The 26,986-nt window shown below is 42.0% G+C and overlaps 1 protein-coding gene across 4 annotated transcripts in view; it reads left to right on the top strand.

Annotated features, from left to right (window-relative positions):
- The first annotated feature begins 6,200 nt into the window (after nt 1–6,200).
- Nucleotides 6,201–26,986, top strand: part of Pcmt (Protein-L-isoaspartate (D-aspartate) O-methyltransferase) — a 28,693-nt gene continuing 7,907 nt past the window's right edge. For 2 of the 4 annotated variants that reach the window (XR_012966741.1, XM_076190845.1), the window contains exons 1-7: nt 6,201–6,325; nt 10,387–10,519; nt 12,880–13,016; nt 13,451–13,555; nt 17,849–17,969; nt 19,166–19,329; nt 25,095–25,189. Coding sequence is in view for 1 of the 4 variants with exons in the window: in XM_076190845.1 (XP_076046960.1) it covers nt 10,396–10,519; nt 12,880–13,016; nt 13,451–13,555; nt 17,849–17,969; nt 19,166–19,329; nt 25,095–25,189 (746 nt within the window). In the remaining 3 variants the exon portion in view is untranslated. Of the gene's footprint in view, nt 6,326–6,540; nt 6,563–10,386; nt 10,520–12,879; nt 13,017–13,450; nt 13,556–17,848; nt 17,970–19,165; nt 19,330–25,094; nt 25,190–26,986 lie in introns of those variants that run through there. The other 2 variants (XR_012966742.1, XR_012966743.1) reach the window with 2 other exon arrangements.

Raw genomic sequence — 26,986 nt, forward strand, 5'->3', positions numbered from 1 at the left:
CCACAGCAAGGCCGCTTCATTTAATCGGCGACCCCCCCTCTCCGTCCCCCCCTTGCATATAAGGCGAGGACGGGGAGAAATCCCTTCGGGCTGCGTCAAAACTCACTCACACACACTACCCCACCCCACCCCCCCACCCATTTCTCCCCATGCAGTCACAACATCATCCATATACAACCATTCTCCACTCACCTCTGTCTTCCGTCCTCTCCCTTCCTTCCTCAACAGACATTCCCCTCTTCCCCAAAGCCCCCTTCACCCCATCCATCCACCTCATCCTAGGACGTCCCCTCATGTTCACTCCCTCCACATCTGCCTTCCATACCTCTTTTACTAGTCTTTCTTCACTCATTCTTTCCATGTGTCCAAACCATCCTAATATTCTTTCATCAACCCTCTCTCCCAAATCCTTTTTCACCCCTGTTCTCCTCCTCACCTCCTCATTTCTCACTCTATCCAGCCTAGTAACCCCCACCATACTTCTCAGACACCTCATCTCAAACACATTCAAACTCCTTCTCTCTTCTTCTCTTATGTTCCACGTTTCTGCCCCATACAGTGCTGTTGGCACAATCACTCCTTCATACAGTCTCCTCTTCGCATCCATTCCCAAATGTCTATTTCTCATTACACTCTTTAAACCACCAAGGCATTTACTCGCTTCTCTCAATCTATATTCTACCTCCACCTTCACTCCACCTTTTCCTGCTACACTTGCACCCAAGTATCTAAAACTATCCACTTCCTCCAGTCGCTCTCCCTTAATGTTCACTTCCAGTCTACTGCCACTTTCACCCCTTGTACATCTCATCACCTTACTTTTACCCACATTTATCTTTAGCTTTCTTCTATCACATACTCTCCCAAACTCTGCCACCAGCTTCCTCAATCCCTCCTCTGACCCTGCCACAAGCGCAGTGTCGTCCGCAAACAACAGCTGGCTCACCTCCCACTTTTCTCCATTTTCTTTAACCATCTCCAATCCCTGACCCACTACCCTAGCATTCACCTCTCGCACCACCCCATCCATGTATAAGTTGAACAGCCAGGGCGACATAACGCATCCTTGACGAAGTCCCACCTTTACTTCAAACCACTCCCTCTCTCCATTTCCAATCCTAACACATGCTCTACTACTCACATAAAAACTCTTGACAGCTCCCAAAAGCTTTCCTCCTATCCCATAAATCTGCATAACCTCCCACAGTGCCTTTCTGTCTACCCTATCATAAGCCTTTTCCAGATCCATAAAAGCCCAAAAAACATCCTTCCCCTTTCCTATAGCTTTCTCACATATCTGTCTTACCACAAAGATCTGATCTACACAACCTCTACCCGTCCTAAATCCACACTGTTCCTCACCAATTACTCCTTCTGTTCCTCTCCTAATCCTCTCAATTAAGATTCTCCCATAAGCCTTCCCTACTACACTCAACAGGCTAATCCCTCTGAAATTACTGCATTCACACTTGTCCCCTTTTCCCTTGTAAAGAGGAACTATACAGGCACTACTCCAGTCCTCCGGTACTCTACCCTCTCTCCAGCAAACATTAAATAATCTCACCAACCAGTCCACCATCACTGAACCTCCCTTTTTCAGACATTCTGCATGACATCCATCCAGACCAGGTGCCTTACCTGCTTTCATCATCTTTACAACTGCCTTCACCTCATCCTTCCTTATTTCTCCTCCATTCTCCTCACTCATCACTCTCATTTTCTTCGTATTTCCCACTGCAGCTATCTTTCCTTCCCTATCCTCCTTCACATTCAGCAACTCCCTAAAATATTCTGCCCATCTTCCCCTCACTGCCATCTCTTCCATTATCAACTCTCCATCTGTACCTTTTACCTTTTCTTCCCTACTTGATTCGCCTCCTCTTCCTCTCTTAATTTCTTTCCAAAACATCTTTTTATTACTTTCAAAATTTTCTGTCATACTCCTACCCCATTTCACATCTGCTCTCCTCTTTGCCTCCTTTACCTTTTGCTTTACTTCTCTTTTCTTTTCTTTGTACGTCTCATATGACTCCCCTGTCCTCTTTTGTAACCAATCTGTGAATGCTCGCTTCTTCTCTTCTACAACCTTCTTTGTTTCCTCATCCCACCATTCACTACCCTTTCTTCTATTTCCCCCTGTCCTTCTTGTTCCACACACCATCCTTGCACACTTTAAGACTCCCTCCTTGAACCATCCCCATTCGTCCTCCACACCCATCTCTGCTCTATCCTTTACTTCCTCCCACTCCTCCTTCAGCTTCTTTTCGTACTCCTTCTCCTTTTCCTTTACATTCAAAGAGTTCACTCTAAGAACCTCCCTACCTTTTGTCCCTTTCCTCCTTCTCCATCTATCCTCCACTCTCAGCTTACCTTCCACCAAAAAATGATCTGATATTCCCCCACCCTCTCCCCTTAGCACATGTACATCCTTAACTCTTCCTATCATAATCCTATTTACCACTACATAATCCATTAGCGCTCTATCTACCACCCTTCCCTCCACCACCCTCTCCCATGTGTACTTATGCTTGACTTTCTTCTGAAACACTGTATTTGCTATCATCAACTCTCTTTCTAGACACATTTCCACCATCAACTCTCCACTACGATTCTTTCCTGGAACTCCACACTTCCCAACCACTCCGTCGATTGGACCATTTCCCACTCTAGCATTAAGGTCTCCCAGTACTATTACATTGACATTTCTTCCTAAACCCTCTATGCACTCATTTAAATCTATCCAAAAGGCCTCCCTTTCTTCCATGCTCTTCTCACTGCCCGGCCCATATGCACTTACAAAGACCCACATCTCCTTTCCCAGTTTCACCTTCATCCACATTATCCTTGAGGAAACCTCCTTCCACTCCACTATCCCTTTACCTATCTCCTCACTTACTAGAATAGCCACCCCTTCCCTCCCTCGTCCTCTCTTCACTCCTGATAACCTCCCACTTACACTCCCAAACATACACTCACCCTTCCCTTTCAACTTAGTTTCACTCAAAGCCAACACATCCAACTTTCTTCTCACAAACATACTACCTATCTCTTCCCTTTTACTCTCATCTGTACCACATCCACGCACATTAAAAGACCCAAACCTTAGGGTGCTGGCCCGAGGCCCGCCAGCACCCCTTATGCCTTTTCTTTTTGATTTAGGAATTTGCCCCTTGGGGCTACAGGGAGAAGGATGCCTAGTCCCTCTCCCCGTCCCTTTCTTCTCGCCTCTTACGATCCAAGTGGGAAAACTTGGTGGCAGTATTCTTTTCCCCCACCACAGGGAATTCCCCCAATCAGAAAGAGAATAATCAGAGAAATGGTACAGGACAGCAACAAGGGGTTGGGGGACAGAATAAAGGAGGGACAGTCATACAAAAGCATAAATATTGTGCAAAATACACAGCTTCTTTTGTTAGCAAATATATGTAACAACAGAAAACGTAATATGCAGTACGCAGCGCACACGACCCAGCCACAGTAGGGTGGGGGGGTACAGTATTATTTTTTTTTTTTTTAAGATAGTAAAAATCAAGATACAGCTTCCATACTCAGCCACGAGATAGCTTATGAGCAACACTTTTAGAGGAAATATTTTCAGAATTTCGTATCATTATTTTTTATTTTTTCGTGATTTTCTGATGGACGATCCCCTTAACACATGTTGGTTGCTCAGCCTGAGGTTTAGCTTGAGATGAATAGCCAGGCCTTGGGCTATCCACGTCCAGCAGGAACAGAGACAGGTCGTAGGCAAACCACTTGCTTCTCTTGATGGGAGAAGATCCAGATTTTTTGGAGTTAGGCATTTGTGTTCACGGTGAAAAGCATTACGCAAATTCTTGTTCCTCTTCTTCGCCACCGCCACGTCACAATTAAATTTCTCTGCTAATCCCCGCAGTGCATCTAGTTTAGCCGGATGATTCTTGTATTCTTGCAAGCGTATATCTCACAGAACTGCCAGTTTCCTATACTCTTCTATAAATTCTACGGTGTCTTCTTGCGACCAAGTCATCTTGTTGCTTTCAACATGGAATCCTTCCCGCGACTGGTGGGAAGGCAACAGGCTAAATCATCTCGCATGCGTCTGGATATACGGCAACATGTTGCCACTTGTCGCATGCTACATGTTGTCTTCTGTTGAACTGGTTAAAACACACTTAGCCTATGCGACAATGTAGCATGTCATATGTTGCCAAAATGTTGCCCCGGTGGAATCCCGCCTTAACACACACTACTACTCTCGTAAAAACTCTTGACTGCTCTTAATTTTCCTCTTATCCCATATATATATATATATATATATATATATATTTATATATATATATATATATATGTATATATATATATATATATATATGTGTGTGTGTGTGTGTGTGTGTGTGTGTGTGCGTGTGTGTTTGTGTTAGGGTGGTCATTTCCAAATATCCAAAACGGAGGACACTCCATATCGATGATTATATTATACAGTAATATATATATATATATATATATATATATATATATATATACATACATATTTATATATTATATATATATATATATATATATATATATATATATATAATAAAAAACTGAAAGTGAATCATATTTTTCACTTCTAGTAAAACCGACAAAAAACCAATACCTGGAGGTTTATTTCTTTTTGTATTTCTGCCCTCTTTCTTTTCGGCATTTTCAGACTCCTTTACCTCATAAATTAATTGCCAAATCACACTGCACGGTGGCCACATCAGGACTGCAGTCCAATGTATGAAATGTGAATCGTGCATTCACACGCTCACAACATTGGTCTTGTGCAGTTCCTGTCTACTTCGGCTGCCTTGGCCTGGGTACTCCCACATGATTTAATTGTGCGGCATTATTGTATACCTAGGGTTATTTATTTATCTAATTATATTTATTTTTGTCACACCCCAAGAAAGGAGGACAACTGCACGTCCGGCGTGAGGTTGCACCGGATGGAGGACAAAGTGATCAAAAGGAGGACTGTCCGGCCTAAAGGAGGACGTCTGGCCACCCTAGGTCACTGTATTTACTTGGTCTTTGGATCACGTGTTGGACTCGTGATCGACAGCTATTTCCCTCCCGGAAGAGAGCTCAGAGCTCGTATGACCGATCTATGGGTAATGCTATGACCTCACACGCACACACACCCCCAACTCCCCGCCCACGAGAGTTGGAGTAACGACTCGAAGCGCAGCGATACTGAAATAATTTCAGCCCTGGGCAGGATTCGAACTAGGTACCGCTGGCACCACCGTACCAACAGTCTGATACTCTATCAACCGCGCCAACGAGGGTGCGCGCGCGCGCGCGCGCGTGTGTGTTAATACCATGGATCTTCAGTTCTGGAGGTAAAGGAAGTTTGGTTATGTATTATCATGGACTTCATTAATTTATCGACACATTTCTTGCAATGTGGTGTACATACGTGTGAGCGTGTATTGTATGTGCGTATTTTTTTTCCTAGGTACCACATTCACATAACGAGTTTCAAGTCTAATAGAAAGATGTTCGGAATAGTTGTGGTGGACGAAGACGGTACACGCATCCAACACGCTTTCTGCAATTGTTTACCAATTCTCATCGATTGTATGAGATGAAAGTCACATAGAATTCTTTCGGTATCACTTCTGTTAACCCCTTCCCTATTGTCAATAATAGTTAATTCTTTGCTCAACTTGCCACATGCTATTACACTAGCTACCACCAGACTGCTTTATCCAAAGTCACGTGACTCTTATCGTTTTAACACACGATTTGGCCATAAACGCCACTGCAGATAACATACGAGCTAACGTTTAAAATGATATGTCGTCTGGTCAGTGCACGAAACGATAACAAATTGTAGATTGGATTCGTAAGTAAGGGATGCGATACGAAATCATATTACAAATATCTCGTATCCCCTTTAAATGTGCCGCCATCTATCTCACCAGCGAAAAGGAAGCCAAAAAGACATTGTAAATTTAACAAATGACGACATAGCTGTAGGATTGAGCATTCACCCGAAACTTCCATCTCCTCCCACGTACCACAAGTTTCCTTATAAGTTTTTGACAACTACAGTAAGGAACGTCGATGAAAATATGCTATTCTTGGTATCACGCCTCCCTGGCAATATATTCTGCATATTTGAATATAAGTTTGACATGGAATTGTAGGTAGTATATTTATCTAAGATATATTGGGATCGTTTCATACCTAGCTGATTCATAATAGGCCAAGCCCGTGGAATAGTTGCTAATTTTTTGTCCGAGAGGGCTGTTAGACCGGAGGGACTATCGGTCGCCCGACGCAGAGGCAGAATAATCTCGCCCTAAGAAAGGTAAACAATTATTTTTTGCTAAGATTCTACAGTAAAATTATGTTGATATGCATTCAAGTTGTGGTTATATATTCAAGCATGTTGCACTAATTTCTATTTTATTTTATTGTTCATTTTATAGCTATAGTAGTAAAGGTGCACGGCTGTTTTATTTTAGGATGTTTTCTATTAACAATTTTCATTGCCCATTGGATTTGTTTGGTCATTGTGCACATGTTAAAGTAGCTATATGACAAGGTAAGATTGTAATGAGACGTCATTGTACAAGTGAACACTAGTGTACACTCTATCTAGATGATATAAATCAAACCACTTTCAGTCTTAAATTCGCATTTCTTCGGCATTTTGTCCTGGAATGATTTTTTGTTCACACATTAGTGCCCTGAAGAAGAAATTTCATTGAAAAAAATTATTGCTCGGAGAATACTTTTGCGCTGTCAGTCCTGTGAATTGGAAGATATTTTAATCTTCCAGTAATCTGCCATGTTTCCTCATGTTTGTTTTGTTTTTGGAAAAAGCGTAGCATAAATGTATAATATCAAGGGCGTTAAAGTGATATAAAATTTATACTGTAAAGATGCTGATATATGTCAAACTTGTGGGAAAATATATAGATTATTTTCATGGTGAGGTTACCAACAAGATTATTTTGCCATATCATTATGTTCCAACAATATAATAATACCCATGAGAGCTGTACATTATAAATGTGTCAATTCATGTAATATTACCAATAAGAGCTGTATAGTATTGTGTCATTTCATGTTAACAATAAATAAGAGAATATCCCCATTATATCCCCATTCCTTGTAGACATACATTTCTGGAAGTTGTCCAATAATAATGGAAAATTGTATTGTTGATAGACAGTGTACTTTCCTCCAGTTTCATATAGAAGATCATAGAATAATTTAGGTTCTTAGAGATACACTGTTAACCAAGAATGGATTTCATATAGGTGTGTAAACGTATGTTCTGATTGATATGTGAAATTAATGAAAATCAGATTTTTAAGACCCCTTTTGCATCAATTGATAAAATGTTCATCTCAAGAAATGAGGGAGGTGTCAGTTTGAATGACATATTAATATTATCATTCAAGGGGAAAGTGATTTTTCAACTGATAATTAGAATGACAGGGTGTGGCTGTTTTTTTTTTTTTCTCTCTAGTGTATTTAGATGGTGCAGAAATTTTGAAGCATTTCATTGTTTATATCAGCCTGTCAACCCAAACATTGTCTCCAAATTATGATCGTTGAACAGCTTTTCCTTTTCTTGAATTATCTGGCTACTTCAGAAAAAAGATTGGTTAATTTTAGCTGAAACTTTATTAGGCACCGGCTAGACCCCATCTTGAGTTTGGCACTATGGAACCCAATCAGAAAGATGGACATCACTTCCTTTGAGTGCTCAGAGATTGGAGCTTGGCTGATTCCAGTGTTGAGGAAACTCGTGAAGAAATACTGAGAGTATGCGATCTTCCAACGCTTGTGTACAAGAGGCTAAAGGATGAAATGATTGAAGCATACAAGATATCTTCAAGGAGTACAATGCCAGGGAGCCCCCCAGTGCTATAGTATGATGTGAGGGCAGGCCCAAAAATGCGAGGTCATGGATAGAAATTATCCATGAGGATGTGTAATACAAGAGTACAATTAAAATTTTTCAATACAAGATAGTTTATACCTGGAACAACCTCCCATCATCTGTTGTAGAGACCCCAAATGTGCAAGCATTTGAGAGGAGATTTGACAAGTACAGGGATCAATAAGAAATAAAGTTCGGCTACAAAGCACCACTGTCTCCTGTGTCACACATCAACCAAATATCAATGTAGGATTGAAGATCTGGACAATAAGACCTAGTGGGATATGTCCAATATCCACCAAAGGATTTTGACAGACCCTAGAAACATTCTCTCCAAAAAAGAAAAGGGAAAAAAAAAAAAAAAATAGAAACTTGTATGCATAGGAATGATTAGAAATGGTTGACAAGCCTCCTGGGTGGCAGTCTGCAGAGTATCACAGAACAGCCACCTGTCAAAGACCTAAAGCTTATACATGGTTCCCCTTTAGGGAAGGCACAGACAGACAATTAAATGAGACTTGGTTGAGATAACATTTTCAGGAGAAGTCTGTGGGCCAGAGTTAGAAATGAGAAATGCCAAAGTGACGGGGTCTGATTGTAGTGTTATTGCAAAGTAGACTAAGTTTGCTTGGCAATAACAAGTTTTTCTGGTTGGATGCCATTCTTCCTTGGGCCAATGTTTACTTGTCTATGTTTATGTCCTATCACCATCAATATTTAATCTGGTTATGCATGACCTCCCAGCATCAAAGCCAGAGCACAACATTAAAGTTTTCATAAAAGTAGATGATTTAGCAATAATAGCTTAGTGTTGAAAAAAATGAAATGACAGCCAAAAACATGCAAATTTATCTCATTAAGGTGGAACTGCGACTGACACAAAATAAAGCCCTCTCTCAGGAGACCTCAGTGACATTGCTTATCTCTGAGCACCATAAATCTAAGAAACACCCACTGGGAAAAAGAAAAACTAAAATACTGGGCCACACATTTTATACACTTATGACCTTCACCACACGCATTAAAGATAAGACAGTTGTCTCTTAACATGTGGAAGTTAGGCAACAGAGACACCTGTGTATGAAACCTGTGTATTTTTGCTGTACCCACCATAAAAACACCCCTGGCTTCCCATTTTCTCACTTGAGTAAGGAAAAACCCTGGATACATATTCACACAATTTAATGGTCAAATGGAAATGGTGTTACAAAAACTAATGAACAGTTCATTACTGAACACTACACTGTACTCTAAAACTTATGGGGTCTCCCTCCACTCATTCCTGCTCCCTACTCTCACTTCCACATACTTACCACTGCCAACAGTATTGTACCATGCATTATTGTTAACAATAAACATGATAGACATAATCTCATTTAGCATAAGCATGGTTACAGTGAGACTGAAGAAGTAACAAGAACATGGTGTAGCGTGTGCAGCGTGGGATAACAAGCTGCATGCACTTTGAATCTGGTGTAACCCATGAATGTTTAAGAGATGTGTATATCCCTTCCTAGGGTAACTTGTGTAATATGTTTAGAATGGTAAACAGAATATTCCTCCCGGTAGTAATCCATGTATTTATCTGATAGTACCTAATTAGCACATGGAGTGCTAGTGTTGGCATGTTCATTGGTGAATGGATTTAAATGCTTAACAGTGTTACATGCAATTATGTTCATTGATGAATGTTACATGTAATTTCATACATGTATTTTTGGATGATTTTGCAAGTAGATACATTTCAGTAATTTGTGTACAGGAAATGGGGACAAATTTTAGGGGTCTGTCTTATAATTATAGGAAAGATCAGTGTTGTCTACTGGTTGAAATCTTATCCTATAGGAAAGGTCACATGTTTGAAATAGGATTTTGTTATTGGATTTTATTTAAGTGAAGGTCATAATCTTTTTAGAAATTTATGTAGCTGAGGTTTTACCTTTAGCTGAAACAAAGTTACTTGGCTAACCCCCCTTATAAGAGAGAAAAAAACCCTTACCTCAGCATTGTTCAAACTGGGGTCCATGTACCCCCTGGGGGCTATACAGCATAGATAATAAGGGTACATGAACAAACAAGGCAGACACACACACACAACAGAAACATCCCATGTTCTATGATGGCAAAGAGAGAGGGAGTGGAGGGCTGGGTACATGAACAAACAAGGAACACACACACATAATTAATATATTATTTGCATTATCTTAAATAAAACTGAGTTTGTTCAGCCATGGTGGGCGGAAGGGGATATGTAACAGTAGGAGAAGGTAATAAAGGGTACAATAGGCAAAATTGTTTGGACAACACTGCCTTAATATATAGATAGAAACAAATTGTCAAAGTTTTACCACAAATTATTGTCCATTCACCTTACTGAAATCTTTAAGGCAATTGGTGCATAATGGGCACAAATTGTAACAGTGCCTAATCTCCCATTTTACCTGTCAAGTCATTTTATAATTTTTTTTCCACAGAAGGTGTTAATGCATATATCAAGAGCGTATCAAAGTACGTTGTTGACACTAATATCCTTGAACATCGGTGTGAGAACCATGGCCTGGAGATCCCATGGAAGAGATAACAAGGACATGGTCCAACATCTTAAAGGTAACTTAGATATTTTTACCACAGCTAATGAAGTTGGGCAGTGTGTGTGTGATCACAAATCTGTTTAATTTTTTGTATTCACAAAATGCCTCAAAATTGAGTAATTTAAATCTATTATTTTTTTTTTTAGGGGGGGGGGTTAGACAACTGACTCAGAATATTTTTATTTATGTATTTTTTCCTTTCTCCTTGTCTTCTTTTCCTGAGGGGCTGACACTTGGTATCTGTACTTGGCCTATGATCCCTTACAACTAAAGTGTATTTTTTTCACCTTTTCATATGCGGAGAGCTGACAGCCAGGAACTGATCCCCTCCATGTACCTCTTTCAGTCAGTGTTATGGAGTGTTTGCAGATGTATGGAATATAGGAAACCTTGTTGAAGGATTGAAGTTGTTTGAATATTTTTACATGAGTAATAGGGCATATATTGAAGGTTTTGAATGAAGAGAGTGGTTTGAAGTGAAAGTAGGGCTGTGTCAGGGTCATGTGATGTCACAATTGTTGTTTATTATATATATATGGATGAGTTGGAAAGGAAGGTAAATGTGACAGTGCAAGGTAGAGGTTTCCAGATGGTGGGTGAGGGTGGAAGGATGCAGGAGGTAAACCAGTTTATAGGTGACACTGGGCTTGTAACTGAATATGAGGAGATACCAAAAGAGTTGAGGACTGAATTTGAAAGGGTTTGCAAGAGGAGAAGGTTAAAAGTAAATTGGGCAGCAGTAAAGCAATGAGATGTACAAGTTTGATGGTGGTAGGTTGGATAAGTGTAAAGGAGGTGAGGCTGGAGTGGATTGAGAGCTGTTAGGGGTCACGTGTGGCATTGAACAGAGTGGATGTGGAGGTGAATTATAGAATAAAAGAGGCAAGTGTACATTGGGGTAGGATGAAAATTATGAGAAATATAATTTAAGCTAAAATGGAAAGAGAAGGTTAAATGAATGAGTGAAACAAAGATGGGTTTTAAGGGAACCAGGAATGAAGGATCAAACTGAGTCCATAGCTATACTTCTATTTGTTCCATTTACATAAATGGATATCCCCATCCCTCCTCCTTCCCTCAGATATCTATATTTTTCAATGTTTCTGTGTAATTGTGTCTAGGACCTTGTTTATTAAATGACAAAGATGTTTATTAGGAAACCACAGGTGCATGATTAGAACTGTTACATGATATAAACATTTTCAGGATTTTTAGCCCATTGTTATGTACTTGGACTTGTTAAAAGTGAATGATTGTGCCAACAGCACTGTATGGGGCAAAGATATGGAACATAATAGAGGAAGGGTTTAAATTTGTTTGAGATGAAATGTCTGAGAAGTATGGTAGGGGTTACAAGGTTGAAAAAAGTGAGAAGTGAGGAGTTGAGGAGGAAAGCGGGTGGAAAAGGAGATGAGAGATAGAGTTGATGAAAGAGTATTGGGATGGCTTGGACATGTGGAAAGAATGAGTGAAGAAAGATTAGTAAAAGAATTGTGGAAGGCAGAGGTGGAGGGAATGAACATGAGGGGACAACCAAGGATGAGATGAATGGATGGGGTAAAAGGGGCGTTGAGCATGAGGGGGATATCTGTTGAGGAAGGAAGGGAGAAAGCAGAAGATAGAGGAGAGTAGAGAATGTGATACATGGAAGGGAGTGGGTGGGGGATGGTTGGGGATTAGGGAGTGGTTATATGTGAATGATATTTTGATGCAGCCTGAAGGAATTTCTCCCCATCTTCAATGTTACTGCATGAGGGGATGAAGATGTGGGGGGTCACTGATTAACCCCTTCCATACGGTGCCACACACGTAGGCGTCATGGGGAGCGAGTGTATTCGCGAGGCTGCCATATCGGCATCTTGATTATATTTATTGTAGTCGCCCCTCCATAATGACATTCTTTCTAATTCTTTTGTAATCGCATTTTCTATGGTTATCAAAATTCACGTGTGAAGAGAGAACGATCGATATAAGCGGTGACTATATTTTATGATGCGAGTATTATTACGACACGTCGTACGGCTGGCATTGGTTGCTGCCACCGAGATCTGAGTCCATGACGCCTACGTGTGCGGCACCGTATGGAAGGGGTTAAATTACCGTAAGCAACCTTACTGTGGATGTGCTGTGTCTTGATGCATTGCTTCTGACCTAGGGTGATGGGCAAGATGCAGGGATGACCTGTCATCCATGAGGAGCTGAGATGAGAGGGAAGGAGAGAAGAGTAGTGAATGGGGATGGAATGGGTGGGAGTGGAATTATGCCTATTGACTTTAGCTACCTCCCTTGTAAGGGGGAAAAACCATTGGTATATGTATGTAAAAATGAATGACACTAGATTATGTTTTTTGGTCAATTGTATGTATGATTTTCCAGCCAATGAAATAATAAAGTCCCCTGAGATTGAGAGGGTGATGCTCAAAGTGGACCGTGGAAAATATGCACGCCACAATGCCTACATGGATTCCCCCCAAGGCATTGGCTATGGTGTTACAATTAGTGCACCTCACATGGTTTGTGTCACATTATTTTCTGTATTTGAATAACCATTGAATATACTGTCTCTTGTATGAATATTTTAAAAAATTGTATAGCATTGTAAATTGGTTTTATGTGCAAGAAACAAAGATTTTTGTATTGTGTGTTTAGATGGGAATATATATTTGTAGGTAGGTTGCAATACCCATTGCTTAATGTTATTTCTTGTTATGTGATTAGCTTCATTATCTAGAAGAAATTGCATTACAAAGACATAAGCAATCCCACACATGTACAATACAGACACCCGTCTAAAGTTTCTTCCAAGAGAGGACTGTAGGAGAAACTGAGGACTATTGCCAGTCATAGCAGTCACTGGATCTATCAGTTTCCAATTAGCGAAACTTGAGGCAACAGCAATTATTTATTACTTTGGAAAATTTATATGAGGAATTCTCTTTGTTTACAGCATGCCCATGCTTTAGAGTTATTGAAGAACCATTTGAAAGAAGGAAATCGAGCCCTAGATGTTGGATCTGGTAGTGGTTATCTTACCTCCTGCTTTGGCCACATGGTGGGTATTGTATAGTTCATGTATTGAAATAATGCTCTGATTTATTTATCCAATCACATAGAGTTAATTCTTTGGAACAGTGGCACAGATTATTCCACAGATTATTCCTTCTGGTTTTCTTCACATAGTTCAGAACCACCAATTATGCTCTAAGAACAACTCCTGATTCTAACAGTTACTGTCCCATGATGGCTGATAACCTGCTTTAGTTTTTTGAGCACTGATGCTGTCCCTTTTCTTGTCACAACCATCCCTTTGTATGTATGTGTGCATGAATGGGTATGTTGGGTTTTTATGAGAGTATTAAAGCCTGCAATTTGAGGTTAAGGTGGGACTGCATCAGGGCTGTGTCATGTTGCCATGGCTGTTCAATGTGTACGTGGATGGGGTGGTGTGGGAGGTAAAGGTGAGGTCAATGGGCAGGGGACTGGAGATTGTTAAAGAAAATTGAGAAAAGTGAGAACCAGTTGTTGTATGCTGATGACACTGTACTTGTAGCAGGGTCAGAGGAGTGATTAAGGGAGTTAGTGATGGAATTCGGGACGGTATGTGATAGGAGAAAGTTGAAGGTAGATGTGGGTAAAAGCAAGGTGATTAGATATACAAGGATAGAGGATGGTAGTGAGTTGGAAGTAAGTCATAAAGGAGAGAGGCTGTAGGAAGTGCATAGCTTTAGTTATTTGGGGTCGCATGTGGCAGGAAAAGGAGGAATGGAGGTGGAGGTAAGTTGTAGACTGAGAGAAGCAAGAGGCTTCCTGCAGGATTAGAAAGTGTTATGAGAAATAGGCAACTGGGAATGGATGCAAAGAGGAGATTGTATGAAGGGGTAATTGTGCTGATGGTATTGTATGGGGCAGAGACTTGGAATTTAAGAGAGGCAGAGAAGAAAAGTTTAAATGTGTTTGAGAAGAAATGTCTGAGAATGAGGTAGGGGTTACAAGGTTGGTTTGAGTGAGAAATGAGGTGAGGAGGAGATTGGGAGTGGAAAAGGAGATGGCAACTAGGGCTGATGAAAGACTATTGGGATGGTTTGGACACATGGAAAGAATGAGTGATGAAAGATTAGATAAAGAGGTGTAGAAGGCAGAGATTGAGAGTGAACATGAGGGGACAACCAAGGATGAGATGGATGGATGGGGTGAAGGGGCATTGTGATAGAGGGGAAAGTCTGTTGAGGAAGGAAGGGAGCAGGCAGGAGATAGGGAGTAGTGGAAAATGACTGTGTATAGATGATATTGTTATGTAAGGAAGGGAGGGATATGGGGTGCTTATGTGTGAATGATATTTTGACACAGCCTGAAGGCTTTCTCCCTATTTTCTCTTTCTGCATGAGGGGATGGAGAAGTGGAGTCACCAATTAAGTGAAATGGTCTTGGTGTGGATGTGCTGTGTCTGACTCAGGGCAGTTGGTGGATGCAGGGATGACCCTTCATCATGAGGAGCTGAGATAGGAAGGGTGGTGAAGGGAAGTGAAATGGGTGGGAATAGGTACATGCCACTGAGTTAGCTACCTCCCTTGTAAGGGGGAAAAAGCTCTTGTTGTGTAGATATAGACAGATATTGGCAGGTGCTGGGGAAGGTTACTGTGGATGCTTAAATTGAATGCCACAGTTTTCGGATATATTAGGCTGTTTTATATATATGTATATATATATATATATATATATATATATAATATATATATATATATATATATATATATATATATAAATATATATATAAGGAGGTGACAGAGAGGGGGGGTCGCTGATTTAATGAAGCGCCCTTGTGACACTACTTCTGACCCAGGGCAGTGGGTGAGATGCACGGATGACCCGTCATCCAGGAGGTGCCAAGATAAGAGGGAGGGGAGTGGAGTATTTTAGGGATGGAATGGGTGGGAGTGTATCTTATGCCTTTGTTTTTTTGGCTACCTCCCTTATAAGGGGGAAAAAGCCTTTAGTATATGTATGTATTTATAAAGGAAAATGGGTAAAGGAGCTAAGAAAAGAGGGAGGGAGGGAAGTTTGGTGAATGGGAATGGAGTGGGTGGGGATGAAATGGGTGGGAGTGGAATTATGCCTTTTGACTTTGGCTTTTATGCAATGGGGGACGGAGAGGGGGGTTCGCTGATTTAATGAAGTGGCCTTGCTGTGGATGTACTGTGTCTTGCGACACTGCTTCTGACCCAGGGCAGTGGACAAGGTGCAGGGACAACCCGTCATCCAGGAGGTGCTAAGATAAGAGGGAGGGTGGAGGGGTGTGAAGTGTATTCAGGGATGGAATGGGTGGGAATGATTTTATGCCTTTTCCTTTTTGGCTACCTCCCTACAAGGGGGAAAAAGCCTTGGTATATATATGGCTACCTCCCTTGTAAGGGGGGGAAACCCCTTGGTATATATATGTACAGGAGTCCCTCAAATAACGTGGGGGTTAGGTTCCTGAAATTACCGCATAAGCTGACTTTCCATATTAAATACCAAGAACCGTATGTATGTGTATGTGTACGTGTGTGTGTGTGTGTGCACGTGTATGTGGTGTATGTGGCGTTTGTGGCGTATGTATGTGTTTGTGCGTATATACATGTGTGTGTATGTGGCATATATGCATATGTGTATGTGGCGTATATACATATGTGTGTGTATGTGGCATATACACGTGTGTGCGTACATGCGTGTATGTTTCTGTGTTCACATGTACAAGTAAGCATTACATGCATGTGTCTGTGTTCATATTTGTGTGTACATGCACGTGCATTCACAACATACACTGGTTGTCTAACGCGTGTCTACGTGTGCGTGTCTACATGTGTGTAAGCGTGTATATGTCTGTTTTTGATCTCCCAAACCACCACCGCCAGTAACAACAAGAACCTTATAAGAGAAATTAAGACACGGAAAGCGCAGTCATTATCAGACTTATTAGTTGTGTTCCAAACAAAAGAAACGTTACACTTCAACAGGTTAGGGCGGTAAAATTTCACGATAGCACAGTGCAGGTGGTGGAAGTGACAAGCTAAAGCTTGTTGGCTACCCCCCTACCACCCCTACTCCCCCTCTCCTCCCCTCCCTCCCCTCCTGCATCAGTACCCGGAGGTTGACATGTGACCGCAGGCAGCCACCTGCGGCTATCCCCTCGCCCCACACCCTTGTTTGAGCAGTTCCCAGTGTATATAATGACCGCGTTATATGAGGATCGACTGTATATGGTAAAATAGAAAGCATACATACATACATATACCAAGGCTTTTTCCCCCTTCCAAAGGAGGTAGCCAAAAAGGGAAAGGCATAAAAACACTCCCACCCATTTTATCCCTAAATACACTCCACACCCCTCCCACCCTCCCTCTCATCTGAGCACCTCCTGGATGATGGGTCATCCCTGCACCCTGCCCACCGCCCTGGGTCAGAAGCAGTGTCGCAAGACAGCACATCCACAGCAAGGCCGCTTCATTTAATCGGCGACCCCCCCTCTCTCCGTCCCCCCTTGCATATAAGGAGAGGACGGGGAGAAATCCCTTCGGGCTGCGTCAAAATTTACTCACACATACTACCCCACCCCCCACCCCCCTGCCCATTCCTCCTCATGCAATCACAACATCATCCATATACAACCATTCTCCACTCACCTCTGTCTTCCGTCCTCTCCCTTCCTTCCTCAACAGACATTCCCCTCTTCCCCAAAGCCCCCTTCACCCCATCCATCCACCTCATCCTAGGACGTCCCCTCATGTTCACTCCCTCCACATCTGCCTTCCATACCTCTTTTACTAGTCTTTCTTCACTCATTCTTTCCATGTGTCCAAACCATCCTAATATTCTTTCATCAACCCTATCTCCCAAATCCTTTTTCACCCCTGTTCTCCTCCTCACCTCCTCATTTCTCACTCTATCCAGCCTAGTAACCCCCACCATACTTCTCAGACACCTCATCTCACACACATTCAAACTCCTTCTCTCTTCTTCTCTTATGTTCCACGTTTCTGCCCCATACATTGCTGTTGGCACAATCACTCCTTCATACAGTCTCCTCTTCGCATCCATTCCCAAATGTCTGCAGTCACCACAAATGTTTGCGATGTTGCCACGCGTGTGCGTATACGTGCCCGACTCGGCGCGAATTTTAAAACGGTTCTCTACATTTGAGATAGTTTTGAAATAAAATCCGTGTTATTTGAATCCGCGTTATTTGAGGGACTCCTGTATGTATAATTGCAATAACTTGTATATAGACTAATTAAAGATATGATATGCAGATGATAAAGTTATTATTTTGTTTATTTTTGTACATGTTTAAATGTGTTTAAACTTTCAGGTTGGGAAGACAGGTAAAGCTGTAGGTATTGATCATGTAGAAGAACTGGTCAAGTTTTCGGAAGAGAATATTAAGAAGGACAGTCCGGAACTGCTCACATCTGGAGTAGTTTCTCTAGTTGGTGAGTTTTAGTTAAGAGTGTGATGAGAATGAAAGGAACAAGTATGAATTTGATAGTTATAAGAGAGATCAGTCTATTAAACATAGTTGTTAAGGTGGGAGAGTGTTAATTGATAGGATTAGGAAGGTAAGAGTGAGAGTAATTTGGGAAGAGTAGTGTGGGTTTAAGAAAGGAAGAGATTGTATTGATCAACTTTTTGTAGCAAGACTGATGCACTGAGAAATTTTTGGAAGGGCAAGGATGTCTAGGGGTATATGGATTTGGAAAAGGGGAATGACAGGGGTTGGTAGTGGTGCATTATGGAATGTGTTATGGTTGTTAGGGGAAATCTATTGAGGGTGGTGAAACTGCATGAGGGGGCGGAGAGAGGGTGTCGCTGATTTTATGAAGCAGCCTTGCCGTGGATGTGCTGTGTCTTGCGGCACTGCTTCTGACCCAGGGCAGTGGGTAAGGTGCACGGATGACCCGTCATCCAGGTGGAGCCATGATGAGAGGGAGGGAAGGGTGGTGGATGGGAGTGGAGTATGTGAGGATGGAATGGGTGAGAGTGGATTTTATACTTTTGTTTTTTTTGTTACCTCCCTTGTAAGGGGAAAGCCTTTGGTATACGTATGTATGTATATAATAGAGTATGTGTTAGGATTGGAAAATGAGAAAGTGGGTGTTTGAGGTGAAGATGGAGTTACACTAGGGTTCTGTAATCTCTCCATGGTCGCTTAATATGTACATGGATGGGGCTGTAAAGGAGGTAAACATGAGTCAAATTTCAGCATAAAAATTGAATCTGCAATTATTTTATATTTATCGTTGGTAAATCTATAGATAGATTTATCATTGATATTTATATATTTGTTTATTAATTTTTGCATGGGTGGATGAGGGGTGAGGGTTGCTGTGTTAGTGAAGTGGGGGGAGCCCTGCTGTGGATGTGCTATGTCTCACTTCATTGCTTCTGACCTGGGCAGTGGGCAGGAGACAGGGATGACCTTTCCTCTATAAGGAGCTAAGATAAGAAGAAAACGACGGGTGGTGGATGGGAATGGAATGGGTGCATGCCTTTGACTTGATGACCTACTTTATGAGGAAGAGGCCCTAGGTATATAAGTATAATTTTAAACTACTTCAATAAATTTATCCTACATGAAAAGCACAAACCTTTAGCTGGACTGATTTACTTGATTTTTATTTACATACAGTTGGTGATGGACGGAAGGGTTACGAGGCTGAAGCACCTTATAATGCGATTCACGTAGGTGCAGCTGCACCGAGCCTTCCGCAGCCTCTTGTGGATCAACTGGCACCTGGAGGCAGACTTATTGTTCCCATTGGTCCAGAAGGGGCTAATCAGAATCTTGAACAGGTAAGTTGTTATTTTATTTGTTTATTTATTGGTGTATTTATTGAGTTGTTTTTCCCTTTTTCAAGAGAATGAGTAGGGGACATCATATAACTTTCAACACATCACTCTCACAGCCTTGCCAGTTATTCTTTTGTTCTCTTTTGTATACAACTAGTTCTTTGCCAGCCATTATCTCCCCCCCTCCCTTTTCTTTTCCCTTTATTATATTTTAACTCTAAATGTACATACATAAATATACATACATATACCAAAGGCTTCCTTCCCCTTACACAGGGGGTAGCCAAAAAGAAAAAGGCATAGAAATCACTCCCACCCATTTCATTTCCAATACATTCCACTCCCCTCCACCCTCCTCCCTCCCTCCTATTTTGGCACCTCCTGGATGACGGGTTATCCCTGCATCCTGTCCACCGCCCTGGGTAGACAGTGTCGCAAGACACAGCACATCCACAGTAAAGCCGCTTCATTAAATCGGCGACCCCCCCTCTCCGTCCCCTCATGCAGAAAAGGAGAGGACGGGGAGAAATCCCTTCGGGATGCATCAATTTTTTTTTCATACATACTTCCTCACCCCCATCCCCCACCCACTCCTCCTCATGCATCACAGCCTCATCTATACACAACCCTTCTCAATTCAGCCCTATTTTCTGTCCTCTCCCGTCCTTCCTCAACAGACATTCCCCTCTTCCCCAAAGCCCCCTTCACCCCATCCATCCATCTCATCCTAGGACGTCCTCTCATGTTCACTCCCTCCACATCTGCCTTCCACACTTCTTTTACTAATCTTTCTTCACTCATTCTTTCCATGTGTCCAAACCATCCTAATACTCTTTCATCAACCCTATCTCCCAGTTCCCTTTCCACCCCTGTTCTCCTCCTCACCTCCTCATTTCTCACTCTATCTAGCCTAGTACCTATCATACTTCTCAGACATTTCATCTCAAGCACATTCAAACTCCCTCTCCCTTCCTCTCTCATGTTCCATGTTTCTGCCCCATACATTGCTGTTGGCACAATCACTCCTTCATATAACCTCCTCTTAGCATCCATTCCCAGATGTCTATTTCTCATTACACTTTTTAATCCACCAAGGCATTTACTTCTCTCAATCTACGTTCTACCTCCACCCCTACTCCTCCCTTTCCTGTCACATTGGCACCCAAGTATCTAAAACTAATCACTTCCTCCAGTTTCTCACCCTCAATGCTCACTTCCAGTCTACTGTCACTCTCTCCCCTTGTACATCTCATCACCTTACTTTTGCCCACATTTATCTTTAGCTTCCTTCTTTCACACACCTTCTCAAACTCTGTCACTAACTTCCTCAATCCCTCCTCTGATCCTGCTATAAGCGCAGTGTCGTCAGCAAACAACAGCTGGCTCACCTCCCACTTTTCTCCATTTTCTTTAATCATCTCCAACCCCTGACCCACTACCCTTGCATTCACCTCTTGCACCACCTAATCCATGTAAAGATTGAATAGCCAGGGTGACATAAAACATCCCTGACGAAGTCCCACCTTTACCTCAAACCATTCACTGTCTCTGTTTCTAATCCTAACACAAGCTCTACTACTCTCATAAAAACTCTTGATGGCTCTTAACAGTTTTCCTCCTATCCCATATATCTGCAGTACCTCCCACAGTGCCTTCCTGTCTACCCTGTTGTAAACCTTTTCCAGATCCATAAAAGCCCAAAAAGCATCCTTACCTTTTCCTATAGCTTTCTCACATATCTGCCTCACCACAAAAATCTGATCTACACATCCCCTACCTGTCCTGAAACCACATTGTTCCTCACCAATTACTCCCTCTGTTCCTCTCCTAATCCTCTCAATCAAGACCCTCCCATAAGCCTTCCCAACTACACTCAACAAGCTGATCCCTCTGTAACTACTACACTCACACTTGTCCCCCTTTCCTTTATAAAGCGGAACTATACAGGCACTCCTCCAGTCCTCCAGCACTCTACCCTCTCTACCCTCTCTTAAACAAACATTAAATAACCTCACCAGCCAGTCCACCATCACTGTACCTTCTTTTTTTAGACATTCTGCATGGCATCCATCCAGACCAGGTGCCTTACCTCCTTTCATCTTCTTAACAACTGCCTTCACTTCATCCTTCCTTATTTCTCCTCCATTCTCATCACTCTCATTTTCTTAGCATTTCCCACTGCAACTATCTTTCCCTCCCTTACCTCCTTCACATTTAGCAACTCCCTAAAATACTCTCCCCATCTTCCCCTTACTGCCTTCTCTTCCATTATCATCTCTCCATCTGCACCTTTTACCTTGTCTTCTCTACTTGATTCACCTCCTCTTCCTCTCTTAATTTCTTTCCAAAACATCTTTTTATTACTTTCAAAATTTTCTGTCATACTCTTACCCCACTTCATATCTGCTCTCCTCTTTGCCTCCTTTACCTTTTGCTTTACTTCTCTTTTCTTTTCTTTGTACCTCTCATATGACTCCCTTGTCCTATTTTGTAACCAATCTGTGAAAGCTCGCTTCTTCTCTCCTACAACCTTCTTTGTTTCCTGATCCCACCATTCACTACTCTTTCTTCTATTTCCTCCTGTCCTTCTTGTTCCACACACCATCCTTGCACACTTTGTGACTCCCTCCTTGAACCAACCCCCGTTCCTCCTCCACACCTAGCTCTACTCTATCCTTCACTTCCTCCCACTCCTCCTTCAGCTTCTTTTTGTACTCCTTCTCCTTTTCCTTTTCATTTAATGAGTTCGCTCTAAGCACCTCCCTAACTTTTGTCCCTTTCCTCTTTTTCCATCTATCCTCCACTCTCAACTTACCTTCCACCAGAAAAGGATCTGATATTCCTCCACCCTCTCCCCCTAGCACATGTACATCCTTAACTCTTCCTATCATAATCCTATTTACCACAGCATAATTCATCAATGCTCTATCTACCACCAGATGTGGAGGGAGTGAACATGAGGGGACGTCCTAGGATGAGGTGGATGGAGGGGTGAAGGGGGCTTTGGGGAAGAGGGGAATGTCTGTTGCGGAAGGACGGGAGAGGGCAGAAGACGGGTGAATGGAGAATGGTTGTAGATGGATGAGTTTGTGATGCATGAGGTGGAATGGGATGGGGGGTGAGGTAGTATGCGTGAGCAAAATTTGACGCAGCCTGAAGGGATTTCTCCCTGTCTTCTCCTTTTATGCATGGGGGGATGGAGAGGGGGGTCGCCGATTTAATGAAGCAGCCTTGCTGTGGATGTGCTGTGTCTTGCGACACTGCTTCTGACCCAGGGCAGTGGACAAGGTGCAGGGATGACCTGTCATCCAGGAGGTGCTAAGATAAGAGGGAGGGTGGAGGGGTGTGGAGTGTATTCAGGGATGGAATGGGTGGGAATGATTTTATGCCTTTTCCCTTTTGGCTACCTCCCTTGTAAGGGGGAAAAAGCCTTGGTATATGTATGTATGTATGTAACTTCCTTTCTCTTTACTTTGTACCTCTCATACGATTCCCTCGTCCTAATTTGTAACCACTCTATGAATACCTGCTTCTTCTCTTTTACACTCTTCTTTGCTTCCTCATCCCACCACTCACTACCCTTCCTTCTATTTCCTCCCGCCCTCCGTGTTCCACACACCATCTTTGCACATCTTATGACTCCCTCCTTGAACCATCCCCATTCCTCCTTCACTCCTAGTTCTACTCTATCCTTTACTCTTGCCCACTCTTCTCTCAACTTCTTCTTATACTCATTCTCCTTTTTTCCTCAGTTAAGCAGTTCACCCTAAGTACCTCCCTAACTTCTGCCCTTTTCCTCTTTCTCCACCTATTCTCCACTCTCAATTTACCTTCCACCAGGAAATGATCTGACCCCCACTCTCTCCCCTTAGAACATGTACATCCTTAACTCTACCTACCATACTCCTGGTCACCTTTATATAGTCTATATAGTCCATTAACGCTCTATCTGCCACCCTTCCGTCCACCACCCTCTCCCATGTGTACTTATGCTTGACTTTCTTCTTAAACACTGTATTTGCTATCATGAACTCTCAAGACACATCTCCACCATCAATTCTCCACTACGATTTTTACCTGGAACTCTATACTTCCCAATCACTCTGTCAATTAGTTCATTTCCTACCCTAGCATTTAGATCTCACAATACAACTACATTGACATTTCTCCCTAATCCCTCTATGCACTCATTTATATCTACCCAAAAAGCCTCCCTTTCCTCTACACTCTTTTCACTACCAGGCCCATACGCACTTACAAAAACCCACATCTCCTTTCCCAGTTTCACCTTCATCCACATCAACCTTGATGACACCTCCTTCCACTCCACTACCTGCTTACTTTTCTCTACACTTACTAGTATAGCCACTCCTTCTCTCCCTCGTCCCCTCTTCACTCCTGAGTACCTCCCAGCTACACTCTCAAACTCACAGTTGCCCTTTCTTTTCATTTTAGTTTCACTCAAAGCCAGTGCATCCATCTTTCTTTTCACAAACATACTGCCTATCTCTTCCCTTTTACTCTCATCTGTACCACATCCATGCACATTAACCCCTTCCATACGGTGCCGCACACGTAGGCGTCATGGGGAGCGAGTGTATTCGCGAGGCTGCCATATCGGCGTCTTGATTATATTTATTGTAGTCGCCCCTCCATAATGACATTCTTTCTAATTCTTTTGTAATCGCATTTTCTATGGTTATCAAAATTCACGGGTGAAGAGAGAACGATCGATATAAGCGGTGACTATATTTTATGATGCGAGTATTATTACGACACGTCGTACGGCTGGCATTGGCTGCTGCCACCGAGATCTAAGTCCATGACGCCTACGTGTGCGGCACCGTATGGAAGGGGTTAAAAGACCCAAACCTTAGGGTACTGGTTGGAAAGCTCCTAGACCCTCTTATGCCTTTACTTTCTTTTTTAGGAATATCCCCTTTTGGGGTACAGGTAGTAGGACTCCTAATCCCATCCCCCGTCCCTTTTTTGTTGCCTTTTACGACTCAAGTGGAAATACTTGGTGGCAGTATTCTTTTGCCCCCACCACAGGGGGAAGCCAAAAAGAAAAAGGCATAGAAACCTCTCCCACCCATTCCATTTTCTATATATTCCACTCCCCTCCTCCCTCCCTCTTATCTTGGGACTTCCTGGATGACGGGTCATCCCTGCATCCCATCCACTGCCCTGGGTCAGAAGCAGTGTCACAAGACACTCCACAGCAAGGCTGCTTCATAAATTCAGCGACCCCCCCCTCCCTCTCCATCCCTTCATGTATTTCCATCAAATGGTGGTCAGACAATGCACCGCTCTCCTATGAACATGATTAGGTCCAGAACTGTTCTAATGCTTGTAATGGGCATCACCATATAATCTATTAATGCTCTTTACTTGTGTCAAAACTTTTGACCACCTTCAGTTGACATACCCCCAGCTCCATATGTCTGCAACACATTCCATAGAGCCTCTGTTTACCCTGTTATACATCTTCAAATCCATGAAAGTCCCCTCTCCCTCAAGAAAAAATCTTCTCATTCCTCTTCTTCTTTGCATTTATATATTTTTTAATTTATTTTCATTGTTATTTTTTTTTAATCACGTAGACTAACATGGGATAAGCAAAACCATATCCTTTTCCTTCATATGAATTTTTGGAAAATTGTCTTGGGCTGTAAAGAGGATTCTTTAGACCCTTATATTGTTTGATTTAGGATTTTGATGAGCAGGATTACATGTAGTGTTCTAAGGGTATTTCATGTTTTACTTAGATCGACAAGTTACCTGATGGCACTGTGAAGAGGCAAGTAATGATGGGAGTCATTTACGTACCATTGACGGACAAGGACTACCAGTGGCCAGGAAGGTTAGTACGTGCTTGGTGTGCAAAACTTAAGGTGAGGAAAGAGCGACTAAAAGGTGAACCGAGCAGTGAGCATGACAGTCAGAATAAGGAAAAGGAGGAAAGTAAGAATACGGAGGAAAAATGAAAAGTTTGCTTTGAAAAGACCTGGGGCAAGATGAATTTCAGAGTGATAAGATGTAAGGTCATGGTAATGAGAACATTCTAGTCAGTTTTTGCAAAGTTAATCTGCTTCTGGACATCATAAAGGTATGATTATAATTGCCTTCATATTACTCTGTGTGTGTGTGTGTGTGTGCGCGTGAGAATTTGTAATATTTATGAATGTGGTTTTGTGTATCTATGCATTTAAATATACAGGGGTTCTTCAAGTTATGAAGACATTGACTTTAGAATTGATGCCCAGAACCAGTCTAAGCTCTAGTTGTCCAGGTGATCTCTAGATTCCAACTCCCATCAGTTGCTAGGGTGGAGAAGGGTGTGGGCAACTATATTCATATACTAAACATATGCCAGAAAACCTTTTTCCCAATGTAATGGGGAGTGGCTGAGTCAGAGCATATGGCCATCCTACACTCATCACACACCCATCCAAAAACCCATTTGTTGCCTTTCCTATCTTAACCTCATGGATAAAGGGTCATCCCTGACCCCTGCCTCACTGTTCAGGTCAGAGACCATTTAGTAAGACATGTTACCTCCACAATAGGGCCTTATAGCCAGAGTTAGTTTAGCCACACCACTTCATTACATGGCAGCTTCCCCCTCCCCGTGCACTCAAGAAATGTACAGAGCAGACAAGAATAAATCCATTTGGGCCAGCCATGTCAATATCTCATCAATGTGTATGTGTGTGTGTGTGTGTATATCTATATATATATATATATATATATATATACATACACACTTACCCAGTCCATGGATGTGAGACAGAGTTAACTCTTCATCAATAAGGAACTAAGATAAAAAGCCAACAAATGGGTGATAGATGGGAATGGTGGGATGAGTAGGGCATGGTAGAATGCCTTGGCAGGCTACCTCCCTTAGAAGGGGAAGAAGATTTTGGTGTGTGTGTGTGAAATGGATGGGAGTGGATTTTTTAATTTGACTTAGGCTACCTCCCATGTAAGGAGGAAAAAGCTGTTAGTATATGTATGTGTGTATATATATATAATGTGTGTCTGTGTGTGTACATACTTCCTGGTCAAATGATTTAGAGTGCTAGTAATTGGGCACAAGATTAGGAGAAATGGATTGAATCTGTCTTGCAGCAGGTGAGTGCATAGTAAGGTGATACTTCATTAAATTCCCTGCCTCAGAATGTCCTCCAGAAAGAGAGAACATCCAAGTCCTCTCTGAAAGGGGGAGTTCACATCAAATGAATTATATATATATATATATATATATATATATATATATATATATATATATATATATATATGTATATATATATATATATATATATATATCAGTCAAAACTGTATGGGGAGGGTAGAAAGTAAAAAATAGATTAGTGCAGAGGTGAGTCAGGTAGAGGAAAAGATAAAGGGAGCAGATAATGAAGATGAAGGCTGTGAGAGGAAGATAATTAGAGTATTTCAGTGAGTTGTTGAATGTACAGGAGGATATGAAAGTTCTGATAGTGACAGGAATTGCCATGAAAATAACTGTGATAGGAGAGGAGAGTGACGAGTCTGTAGCAGAGGAGGGAACACACTATGGAAAGAGATGAAAACTAGAAAGACACCTGGGTTGAATGGTCATCATGTGGAATACTTGTAGTGGAATGGCTGGTGAGAT

The sequence above is a fragment of the Oratosquilla oratoria genome, chromosome 9 (assembly GCF_046742065.1).
Source record: "Oratosquilla oratoria isolate Oo_2021 chromosome 9, ASM4674206v1, whole genome shotgun sequence".
NCBI lineage: Eukaryota > Metazoa > Arthropoda > Malacostraca > Stomatopoda > Squillidae > Oratosquilla > Oratosquilla oratoria.